Raw genomic sequence first — 12,005 nt, 5'->3', positions numbered from 1 at the left:
CAGAAGCTGAAGAGTTAATGGTGGGGTTGCACTGGATTCAAGTTACTTGCAGATGTTGCTGCAACCAGCTGCTGATTTTTCTCCCATCCTCTTAGGGAACTCTGCCAGCCATGATTCATGGAATGATTTTTTTGCGCTGAGTAATCTGTGGTTTTTCTTTTTTCTGCTTCTCTCTCCCTTATTTTTATCTTGAACTAAAGCACTGTTCTTTTCAGCTAAGGGGAGGAGAAACTTCCAAAGCATTAATACAAAACATTAAATACACTCTGTTCTGAGTGGAGGAGTTGTAACAAGTGTTAAATTTAGAGTAATTTTACTTGGTCTTAGACCGTCTAGCCCAGTGTGGGAAAACCGTTTTAGAACAGAATCGGCTTTTGGTTTTGCTAGTCATATGGTTTCACAGTGCTCTTAAGACTTCAGTGCTAGTATTGCTATCCAACTTCTCTGCTGACATTATGCTTCCTTTCTCACAGATTGCTCAGAAAGAAATAAACCAGACTGCCGCTCTTCAGGGTAAGAACTGTATTTCTCTATTTATTCTTCCCTTCCCTTTCTTTTTTTTTTTTCCCTCTTATTCTTTCCTTTTATTGGATGAACTAAGAAATTGGCCGGAAATATAAAAATGTCATTCTTCCACTTCTTTTTTGGTAACAGTAATGTAATACCAAAATAAGTTTGTGTTAAAAATAATTGCTTTATATTCCTTATGAGAAAATTTTTTTCAAGAAATTAATAGGACTTGCTACATTGTGTACACTTAAACTCCAAATGCTTATTTATGTATCATGCGCAGGGTTGTTTGTTAAAACTGTGGTTTAAAGCAAGATGCCCCTCATTTTCTTCTTTGAACTGCATGCTTCTATGGCAATGACAATAATTCTTAGTTCAGTCGAAAATAGCAACACTTTGTTATTTATTCCATTAACTCTGATCCCATCATACCTAAGGTTTCACAAGAAACAAATGAAAGTGTTTTAAACAAAGCACACATACACACCCATTGTATTTATTTAGAATTTCCATTAGGACTTGTCATGAACTTCTAGGCTATTGATTTGCAAGGCCATACTTTCCCTTAAGCTTCTGAATATTCTGTTTAAGTTATTCTTATCCTCTGATTTTTAAATAATCTTTTTCTCTATTGCCTCATTTTCAAACTGTCTCTCTTTAAATTCTCCACTGGGGAACAGGATTTTGTCCATGTCGTGTGGTAGATAGTGGAATTTTAATGAGCTAAAGTGATAGAGCAGACCAGCGAACACTGACTCTTCCATTCCTTTATGAAAAGTGTTTCCAGAAAATGCTTCTGTTTTCCAGGTTTTTGACATGACCTGACCTTTTAATTTGATTTTTACAGTCTACTTTTTTTTTTTGTATATTTTTACAATGCAGTGGGCTAGCATTTATAGCTGGAGGAATAGTGTAGCATTTTCTTACCGCACACTTGATGTGTTGGACCTATGGTGTGATGTGATGTGATGGGAGAGGATGTTTTTCCCTTCCCTCCCCCATCCCCACAGCACTGCAGCTGATTCCAGGAGTGTGTTTAAGTTGCAGGGGAGTATTGCCTTTGTCTTTGAATCCTTTTATCTGCTTAAAAGCTCAATCACTGCATGTGCTGTAGTCCTTTAAGACTTATATATGCTACACTTTTTTCTTTTCTTAAAATGATGTGGTTACAGTCTAAATGTTAGAATTTTCATTAGATCATGTCCTATTACAATAATGTAAAACAAATCCAAATCATTATCAAAAGGAAATGTAATTTTATCAAAATGTTTAATTTAAGCTTGAAACAGCCCCAAACTCTTCCCCTTTCTTCTCTCTAGTCACTCTCACCAGTACCTTTTTGCTCTGGAGTGCATTTTACAACTTTGAATTTGGACCAAAAGTAAAGTAAAACACCAGATTTTTTCACATGGCTTTGGAAAGTCAAATGTGGACCAGCCTTGGCAATGAAACACTGCCCTGAGTTGCCTGGGCTACAGTTTCAAAATTTTTGTGTGAAAAGCACAGGATAATTAACAGTATAATGGATTGATCATAATGTTGAGAGAAATGCAGCTTTCAGTAGTCTTTCATTCTTGTCAGTAGTGCATGTGCTTTCTGACCATATCTTCTTGTATGTATCTTCTACCTCCTTCTCAGTTTCATTGTCCATTGTGTCATGAGCTGCGAGGAAGAAAAGCTACCATTTAAAGGGTAGCGTTGTTTTGTGCACAATTCACTGCTGTTTCCAGACTGGAACAGGAGCAGCCTGCCTTACTTAAATGATGTACTCTGCTAATCGGTATTGCTGCACTCAGTGGTTAATCTTTCACTATAATTTGAAGCATTATTCTGTGGTGGCAAGTTGCTGGGCGAGATTCTTATCCTGAGTCTGGCCATTTTGTGCCCAGGAAAAGACCTGCAGTTGCATCAAGGCCAGAGACCCTTGATACAAACCTGAGGGAAAACTAGATTGTGAAGCATGCAAGGCTAAAACTGAAGTGCAAAGCATACTTCTCTTGTAAAATGGGCAGGAATTCTGAGTTGTTTGAATTCTACTGGGGACAGTTTTATGCCATTTTATGATGAGCTACTGCACTTAATACACTGTCTTCTCTGGGAGCAAGTCATGACAAGGGAAGAAGAAAATACAGTGGTTCAGAGGCATCTTAACTACTTATTCCTTAAACTCTGTGTTGAGGGATCTCAAAAACACAAGATGCTATCCTTCTCATGATCTCAAGTGGAACAAAATGACACTGCAGATCTTGAACTCAAGGTCTAGAAACAGGAGTTTCTGCACTAGAATTCCTATGAAATATTGGAGGTGGACATGGGGAGACCAGCTGACAAGATGAAGGCATAAGCAGTGAGCCTTAATAGAGGTAGATAACCCAAGATGAAATAACAGATGTGTATGTTTCCAAGAGAGAGACAGAGAAGGAGTTTATTGTTTAATACAAAACTCTGGTGAGATCTTGCCCAGAAGTCTGTCAAGTTTAAGTAAAAATGTATAACACTGGGATAAGAAGAGACAAAAGAAGGTCCAGATATCCACCAACTCTTCCTCATGCTTTAAAAGGTTAGGTTTTGGACTGGAACATGATCATCATAATAAAAATGTCATGTAACAATATTTCTTATGATTTCAAGGGTCTAAAGCTGACCCTTTCCAACCTCCTGTTTTTATATATTTCTCTGCCTGTGTATTTCTAGATGTATTTCAAGGTTGTGCTTGAGTCTTTGCAGTATTAGGGTTGAAGAGTTATATACAGTGAGACAAGGATCAGTTATAAGGCATACCTTGGACATAATTCATTTGCAATGAAAGATATATTAAAAAACTTCTTCTAGGTGGAACAGAATCTAAATGCTCATTAACATAGTTACGGTAATTTCACGAATACAAACCGCAGCAATTTGACAAAAATTTTGGTGGAAACCCGGAAGTGCGGCTAATAGTCGGGGGTGGCTAATATGTGAATAATTTTCTGACATTTACAACCCCAGACGTGCCAGCCAGAGTGCCGAGCCAAGCACCTGCCAGTAAAAGCCGGCATTTCGCAATTGTTACAGTGTTACCGTGTTGCCCTGGCTCCCTGCAGGCAGCACGGGGGGCGGGGAGAGAGGTGGGAGAGCTCTCTTCCCTCCTCTGCCGCAGCCCAGGGGAGGACTGGGGGGGGGGGGGGGGGGCGCCGCCATTGCCGCGGCCCGGGGAGGAGAGGGGGGACCGCGCCGTCATTGCCACGGCCCGGGAAGGACGGTGGGGGGGGCGCCGCCGTTGCCGTGGCCCGGGGAGCCGACGGGGGGGGGGGGGGCGCCGCCGTTGCCGCGGCCTGGGGAGCCGACGGGGGGGGCGCCGCCGTTGCCGCGGCCCGGGGAGCCGACGGGAGCCCCGCGCAGCCATTGCTGTGGCCCGGGGAGGCGGGTGGAAGCGCGCGCCGCCATTACCGCGTCTCGGGGAGCCGACGGGAGCCCCGCACAGCCATTGCTGTGGCTCGGGGAGGAGGCGGGGTGCTTTGTCCGCGCCCGGCGCCACGGGCGCAAGAAAGCTCCGTCCCCGCCCGCCGCCGCTGCCGTAGGAGCGGGGGAAGCTCCGTCCCTGGCTGCCACCGCGGGGCAGCGCCGACCCGGGGTGACCGAGCCCAGTGGCAGCGACGGCCGGCCCCGAGCAGCAGCACCGGGCTGGGCCACCTGGCCCTGTCGGCAGCCCCTAGCGGGCCAAGCCTGCACAGCCTTAGCTCAGCCAGTAAACCCCGCCCTCCTGCGGTTCTGTTACTAATTGCACGCGGGTCCTCGCTGCGAACGACAGAGCGGCTTATATTCAGGTGCGGCTTATTTATGGACAAAAACTGAAATATTTGCCAACACCCAGAGATGCGGCTTATACTCAGTGCGGCTTGTATTCGTGAATTTACTGTACTTTATTATAGGGTGATGCTATTTAGAAGAATTTTTACAGCAGTATGAGGAACTCTGACAGATATTCTGGTTTGGTTATTAGCCTATCAAATGTTTAGCATGGGAGAAATACTACAAGAAAGAGGGAACATTCTGAGGATGATACAGTGATCTAGCAAAGCCATGCAGAAGTCTGGAGAGTGAATGAATCAAAGACCATAGATAATGATTTAAAGGGAGGGAAACAGATACTAGGTAACATTTACAAAATATGCATTATTACATTATCTTCTACCTCTTTTGGTAATTAGCAACCATCTGACACTCAGGAGAGTTTAGAGAAAGCAAAGAGTAGCAGAACAGGGCCTGTGTATCTATTTTGTGTACTGCTCTGTGCTGATTTTTTTGTTAGATATAGCACATTAGTAAGATCAAAACAAGTGTTTACTGAATCCAAATAATACCTATTGCTATGTTAAATTTTTATCAAGAAACATTTTGTTTCATGACCTAATAGCCATCCTTCAGTTGTTACATTTCAGTTCTTGATTTTACTGCCAGGTCATGTTTGTACTGCTGTTTCTGATAGCTTCAGGTCATACAGTGCTGTAACACAGGTCAATTAGGTTAAAAGAAGTAGATCTTTATTTCTCTAAATGTTTTCAAACTGAAAATTATATGATAGTAGTAGAATAAAATAAATGGTTTCAGGCATCTACATATTTGCAGTTAATCCCTGAACATGAGTAAAGCTTGTGGAAGGAATTGGATTTTTTTTTTCTTCTTTTGTTAAAGTATTACGAATGAAAAAATCCTGAAATTCAGTCCTATAATTTGATATGTCATTGTAGTTCCCTTGACCTTGGAGATGAGAAGATGAAGGTAGCTAACAACTGCAGCAATTTATTGAGAGTAGAGTACTTGAAGTCAAGTAAGAAATTTTGATTTTTAGAATATCAGTGTCTACTGTGAAAAATGGGGAGGGGGATGAAAATAATTAGTTCGTTTTAGAAATAGATCCTAGGTTTTACTGCTTATAGTCTTCATGCTGACTGTAGTGTGTTTAAGTTCTTTTACAACTGATTGCCTTCATTTGATTGCAGTAAATTAAGCTTTTTTAATTTAAAATTCATCAAGTCAACAATGCAAGTAGACAAAAGTCTTTTGTTCTTTTATAAACAAGCACTTGCAGTGGCTGATCAAAGAGGCTACTGAAGCTCTGGTAAATCAAGCTGTTGTTTTTATGAATGGTATTTTGTATCCAATTTTGGTTTTAGTTGTTTTTTTTAATGTAACAGAATTCCATTAGTGAAAGCTTTTCTGCGTTTCTATTTCCTCTGCTATATAATGTTGATTTTGTGAAATTGCATTTAAGAAATACTGCAGTAACAGTCTGACTATATCTTAATCATCTGTGAAGCCTGAGAAGACACCTTTTATTGAAGATCTTAAGCATTTAACAGAGCATGAAGGGAATCTTAAGGCACTGGCTTGAGAATGTGGTGGAACTGTCCCTATGTTATAATTAAAATGATGTGGTTTTACAAATCAATATGCCTTTGAGGTCTTGAGAAAACAGACAATAACAGGTTTTCTGTGTTGTAACCATTACAGTCAGTCATTTAGTAGTTTCACAGGATCACAGAATATCCTGAGTTGGAAAATATCCACAAAGATCATTGAAATCCAACTGCTGGCCCTGCACAGAACCATCTCCAAGAGTCACACCGTGGGCCTGAGAGTATTGTCCAAATGATGCTTGAACTCTGTCAGGCTTGATTCTGTGACCACTTCCCTGGGGAGCCTGTTCCAGTGCCCAACCACCCCCTGTGTGAAGAACCTTTTCCTAATATTAAACCTAAACCTCCCCTGACACAGCTTCAGGCCATTCCCTCAGGTCCTGTCATTGGTCACCACAGGGAAGAGATCAGTGTCTGCCCCTCCTCTTCCCCTCATGAGGAAGGTGTAGACTGCAAGGAGGTCTCCCCTCAGTTCCTCCAGGCTGAACAGACCTAGTGACCTCAGCCACTACTCACACAGCTTCCCCTCAAGGCCCTTTGCCATCCTTGTTGCCCTCTTCTGGACACTCTCTAACAGCTTTCTTCTACTGTGGCACCCAGAATTGCCCCGGCACTCGAGGTGAGGCCACCTTGCTGCAGATCATAGCGGGACAACCCCTCCCTTGCCCAGCTGGCAATGCTGTGCCGGATGCCCCCAGGACAAGGTTGGCCGTCCTGGCTGCCAGGACACAATGACTCATATTCAGCTTGCCATGGACCAGGACTGCCAACTCTCTGCAGCACTGCTCTCCAACCTTTTGTTCCTCAGTCTGTGTGTGCATCCATATCTGAGATGTAGAATCTGGCATTTGTCTTTGTTCAACTTTATATTGTTGGTGATTGCTCTGTCTTAGTCAAAGGGGCAGTGTGGAGAAACTTGTGCTGCTTCTGTACTGAGAAATCACAGAATGGTGAGAAGGTTATGCAGGTCATGTAATCAAGCATCGTGCTCATAGTGAGAAGATGCTGATACTAGATGAGGCTGATGATATTTTGCTATAGCCAACATTTTAAAATCTCCCAGGAGCGAGAGATACTTAATTTCAGCCCACTCAGAGGCTGCTTGTCTCTCATTTAGTAACTTTATTTGCAAATGAAAGTGCTGTGGGAAACACTACCAAAAGAAACAGTCTAAACACTGGACTACTTAATATCCAGTAGGACCAGATTCATTGGACCAAGCATCCTGAAGTACACTTCGCATCACATAGTTTAAAACTCTTGTGTTGTCTACTAGCAATGTCTGGACAGTCTTGTCAATACTTCTATTTTACACAGGAAAATTTCAGGCTTTTGCCCATCCTGCCAGTGTTATAGACTGTAATACACATCTGAAGTTTGAGACTTTGAACCTTGCTGGCACTCCATCTGAATGGGAAGAGTTATGCGTAGAAGAATGAATGTTGGGCGATATTTTACTGTGATATTCTTACTCGTTACATTTAACTTTTGCATTTTTTAAGGCTAGGGAGTATCAGGTTACTCTTGGTCTAAGCATGCTTTTAGGCTGTGAAAATAGATATGTCCTGCTTTTGTACCCTCCCAGTAGGTCAGAAGTTGGGGTAGTTCTAAAGAGTATCTAGTCTTCTTTGCAAATCCTTGGGATGCAGTTTCACAATTGGCCTGAGCTGAGCTACACCTGTGTTGCTCCAAGAAGGAAAGGTCTCATTCTCTCCTTTGGGCTGCTGTCAGTGCTTATGTGGTTAGTTGGGTCAGAAGGCTGATCTCCGGGGGAAAAAAAAATACCTGCGTCTCCACAGATGAAGCAAGTTCAGCATAAGGGATAGAGTGATTTCTTGCAAGTTCCGCAATCAGTCAATGGCAGAACTGAAGGCAGTAGCTCTGAGTTTTGACTTGTTCTCTTAAAAGTAGGGTCATATGACTCTTTTTTTTTTTTTTTCATTCTGAGAGATACATTTTGGGCTCAGTGCAATCTCACAGGTTAAATACACATTTAAACTGGTGCGATTTGGAATCTACTTATGTGTCTTTTGTTTATTGTGTGTTTCTCATTAACATGTGCTTTCACATTGGAGCTGTTTCTTCTGGGAGTAGAATAAGCTGGAGCAATTTTGTGCAGTATGTTTCTTTGGTTGCTTCTTTGCCACAATAAATCATTATGCTTAATTTTTAATTTGCAATGTGAATTTTTACTCTGCTCAGTTTATACTTATCTGCAAGTGAGGAAAAAAAGAGTCACAGGTAGAGCCGAGGAATAAATGGCAGAGGGTTCAGTGTAATTTTTGGTAGTTAGGGAGCGCAAGAGTATTTAAAGCCCATTCCTTGGGGTGTTTGTTTTAATGTTACCAATTCACCACTGTTGTTTTGGGGATTTTTGGTAATTCTTCTCACAGACAGCAATGAGGAGTTATTGTGAAGGGTGTATCCTAGCCAGCCTCCTAGATCCCTTATTTCTAAACAGAGGAGGGATTTGTTTTAATAAAAAGAGTACTCTGTTCCTGGTTTCTGCAAAGGGAATTCTGAAGGACTGTTTGCTCTGGTACCCTGAACAACTCCTTCCATTGTCTGGGCTGCTCTCCTGAGCTTATTCTAATTCCATAATGGAAAATAATGCTGCAAATGAGATGGTTGTTGAAAGAATAAAGAGAAAAAGGCTCACCCTCTGTCTTCACTGAAAGAATTTCACTGCTTCTTTAGGCATCTTGTGTACATGAGCAAGTTTCACCATCCCATCATCTTTCAGAATAGCCTCCTATATAAAGTACTGAGGACCATCCAGACATTCCTTGTGCATTAGGTGAATTATCTGGAGCATGAACAACCATGATAGACATTAGTTCTAAAAAAGATGGTTTCAGAAAAGACACAATTGCACATTTTTAATGCCAAATTAATCAGTCATGGTTATACTGCTTCTTTATAATTATTTTTTTTCTTCCCAAGATTTCTCAATGATGAACAGCAGATGAAATTTATGTGGTAGCTGAGAAGACTGGGAGAGGATTCTTTCCAAAGGTATTTGTAATATTCTCAAAGAAAACAGAAGAGGAGGAGGAGCTATGAAGGGAAGCCTACAGGATATGTTTCAGGGCTCAGGAGGCAGACTCAGCAGATTTGTAAACTTATAATGCAGAAATAGTAATTACAGTAATTTCACGACTATAAGGCGCACCCTTTTGACTAAAATTTTCCCTGGAATCCGGAAGTGCGCCTTATAGTCCGGTGCGCCTTATCTGATGGACAAAGTTCAAAAAAATTGCCTACCCGGAAGTGCGAGCTGCGAGCCACGGGGGGAGCCGGCAGGGCCATGGCTGCCAGGTGGAGGCGGGGCGGAGCAGCGGCGGGCACGCCCCGGCCCTGTGCAGGCGGAGCCGCCCCTCCAGAGGCACGCCCGGGCCCCGTGCAGGCGGAGCCGTCCCTCCAGAGGCACACCCCGGCCCCGTGCAGGCGGGACGGCCCCTCTAGAAGCACCCCCTGGCCCCGTGCAGGCGAAGCCGCCCGTCCAGAGGCACCCCCCGGCCCCATGGAGGCGGAGCCGCCCCTCCACAGGCACCCCCTGGCCCCGTGGAGGCGGCGCGGCCCCTACACAGGCACGCCCGGGCCTTGTGGAGGCAGAGCCGCCCCTCCACAGACACCCTCCAGCCCCGTGGAGGCGGAGCCGCCCCTCCACAGGCACCCACCAGCCCCGTGGAGGCGGAGCCGTCCCTCCAGAGGCACACCCCGGCCCCGTGCAAGCGGGACGGCCCGTCCAGAGGCACCCCCCGGCCCTGTGCAGGCAGAGCCGCCCCTCCAGAGGCACGCCCCGGCCCCGTGCAGGCGGAGCCGTCCCTCCAGAGGCACGCCCCGGCCCCGTGCAGGCGGAGCCGTCCCTCCAGAGGCACACCCCGGCCCCATGCAGGCGGAGCCGTCCCTCCAGAGGCACGCTCCGGCCCCGTGCAGGCGGAGCCGTCCCTCCAGAGGCACACCCCGGCCCCGTGCAAGCGGGACGGCCCCTCTAGAGGCACCCTCCGGCCCCGTGCAGGTGGAGCCGTCCCTCCAGAGGCACACCCCGGCCCCGTGCAAGCGGGACGGCCCCTCTAGAGGCACCCCCCGGCCCCGTGGAGGCGGAGCCGTCCCTCCAGAGGCACGCCCCGGCCCCGTGCAGGCGGAGCCGCCCCTACACAGGCACCCCCTGGCCCCGTGCAGGCGGAGCCGTCCCTCCAGAGGCACGCCCCGGCCCCGTGCAGGCGGAGCCGTCCCTCCAGAGGCACGCCCCGGCCCCGTGCAGGCGGAGCCGTCCCTCCAGAGGCACGCCGGGCCCCGTGCAGGCGGAGCCGCCCCTCCACAGGCACCCCCCGGCCCCGTGGAGGCGGAGCCGCCCCTCCACAGGCACCCCCTGGCCCCGTGGAGGCGGAGCCGCCCCTCCACAGGCACCCCCTGGCCCCGTGGAGGCGGAGCCGCCCCTCCACAGGCACCCCCTGGCCCCGTGGAGGCGGCGCGGCCCCTACACAGCCACACCCGGGCCTCGTGGAGGCAGAGCCGCCCCTCCACAGGCACCCACCGGCCCCGTGGAGGCGGAGCCGCCCCTCCACAGGCACCCACCGGCCCCGTGCAGGCAGCACGGAGGGGCGGCGGCCATAGCCCGGCCCCGGAGAGGCAGCACGGAGGGGCGGCGGCCATGCCCCGGCCCCGCCGGATGCAGGCGGGCCTGGGGCCCCGCGGCACCGCCCCTGCCAGGTACAGGCGGGCCCGGGGGCCAATGACTGCCGGGTTGAGGCGGGCCCTCGGCCAGCAACCGCGCGGAGGGAGCTGGGGGCGGAGCCTCGCTGCAAAAAAAAAGTGCGCCCTATAGTCCGGTGCGCCTTATCTGATCTACAAAGTTGCAAATTTTGCCAACTCCCGGCGGGTGCACCTTATAGTCCGGTGCGCCTTATGGTCGTGAAATTACTGTACTCAGTTGTCTCTGAAAGAATTTCACGTTGATATTTTTGAAGTGTTGGAACTTTCATTTATTTCCTTAAGGATTAATGTAGGTTTCTTTCTACGTTCTGTATCTACATTTTCCTTTGCTTCTGGAATTTGAGTGCAATTATAATATATTCATTTTCGTGGCCTCTTACTCTGATGTGCATAAAAGAGAATTATTATTTCATTCTTTTTCACCTACTTTGTAATTTCATTGTAAGTTATTTCTTTGTTCTTTATTCTAGTGTAGGGCATCAGTTACCTTAAGTAGCAGTGCTGATTCGGCAGATTGAACATTGAAATGATTAATCAAGTACTCTTTTAAAGCATATTCCATTTGCATTCTTACTACATCATGGGGCTAAATTATTCCTGGTGAGGCCTGTCACATTAATAATTTCTTCCTCTTAAATGTATTTTAGTATAAAGTACAGTATAATGTGCAGTTCAGTTTGTGTACTTTAGACTCTGATCCTGTTGTTTGTGAGAGATTGCATTTCTGATTTTGCTACAAAATTTCTCTGTTCAAAAGTGATATTTTGCTCAGTGCAGACATCACCATTTGAATTTAAGCCATATTTGTATACTGAATTTGTCCTAGTTTTGGCCATCTGTGACAAACCTCAGGCTCAGCTGAGCTAGTATTAGCCCCTAGTATAGACAAGGATGAGCTGGTTTTTCATCTGTTCCAGCTGCTTCAGCTTCAAGAAGAGAACTAAGATCCAGCCTGTTCCTTTGGAGGCTTACAACCAAGGCAGTTCACCAGCAGGTCTCATGCCACAGGAGGGCCTCCTGCTACAGAGTATTGAAGTTAGACCATGCAGTGCTAAACGTGGAAAGTATTCATAGTAGTGTGGTCTTTTTAAGTATGCATAGCTGCATCTTAATCTGGGGAGCATTGTCACAAGAGGCTTGTCATTTGACTACAGTGGACATTGCTATCTCCTGAGGCTTGAGGCAAAGGTTGATTTCTAAAGAGAAGGTCCAAATCTAATCAGGGTGTTCCAACCACAGGCAGTAATTACTTTGTTGAATCTCTCTTTTGATCTATAGCATAATATCTGGTTGAAGCAAAAGAAGTACCTCAATGAGATTACATTTTTATTAGGCAATACTTTTGATTGGAATAAATGCTTAGTAAAAAGAAACAGC

At 46.1% G+C, this 12,005-nt stretch overlaps 1 protein-coding gene across 5 annotated transcripts in view; it reads left to right on the top strand.

Moving 5' to 3' along the window:
* The window catches only part of SH3D19 (SH3 domain containing 19), a 100,582-nt gene that overhangs the window by 20,631 nt on the left and 67,946 nt on the right, over nucleotides 1–12,005 (top strand). For 3 of the 5 annotated variants that reach the window (XM_033059843.2, XM_033059844.2, XM_033059849.2), the window contains exon 2: nucleotides 474–513. In XM_033059843.2, the coding sequence (XP_032915734.1) occupies nucleotides 474–513 (40 nt within the window). Of the gene's footprint in view, nucleotides 1–468; nucleotides 514–8,852; nucleotides 8,925–12,005 lie in introns of those variants that run through there. The other 2 variants (XM_033059846.2, XM_033059845.2) reach the window with 2 other exon arrangements.

The sequence above is a fragment of the Catharus ustulatus genome, chromosome 5 (genome assembly GCF_009819885.2).
Source record: "Catharus ustulatus isolate bCatUst1 chromosome 5, bCatUst1.pri.v2, whole genome shotgun sequence".
NCBI lineage: Eukaryota > Metazoa > Chordata > Aves > Passeriformes > Turdidae > Catharus > Catharus ustulatus.
The sequence above is the reverse complement of the archived record's forward strand: the minus strand, read 5'-3'. Positions and strand labels throughout refer to the sequence as shown.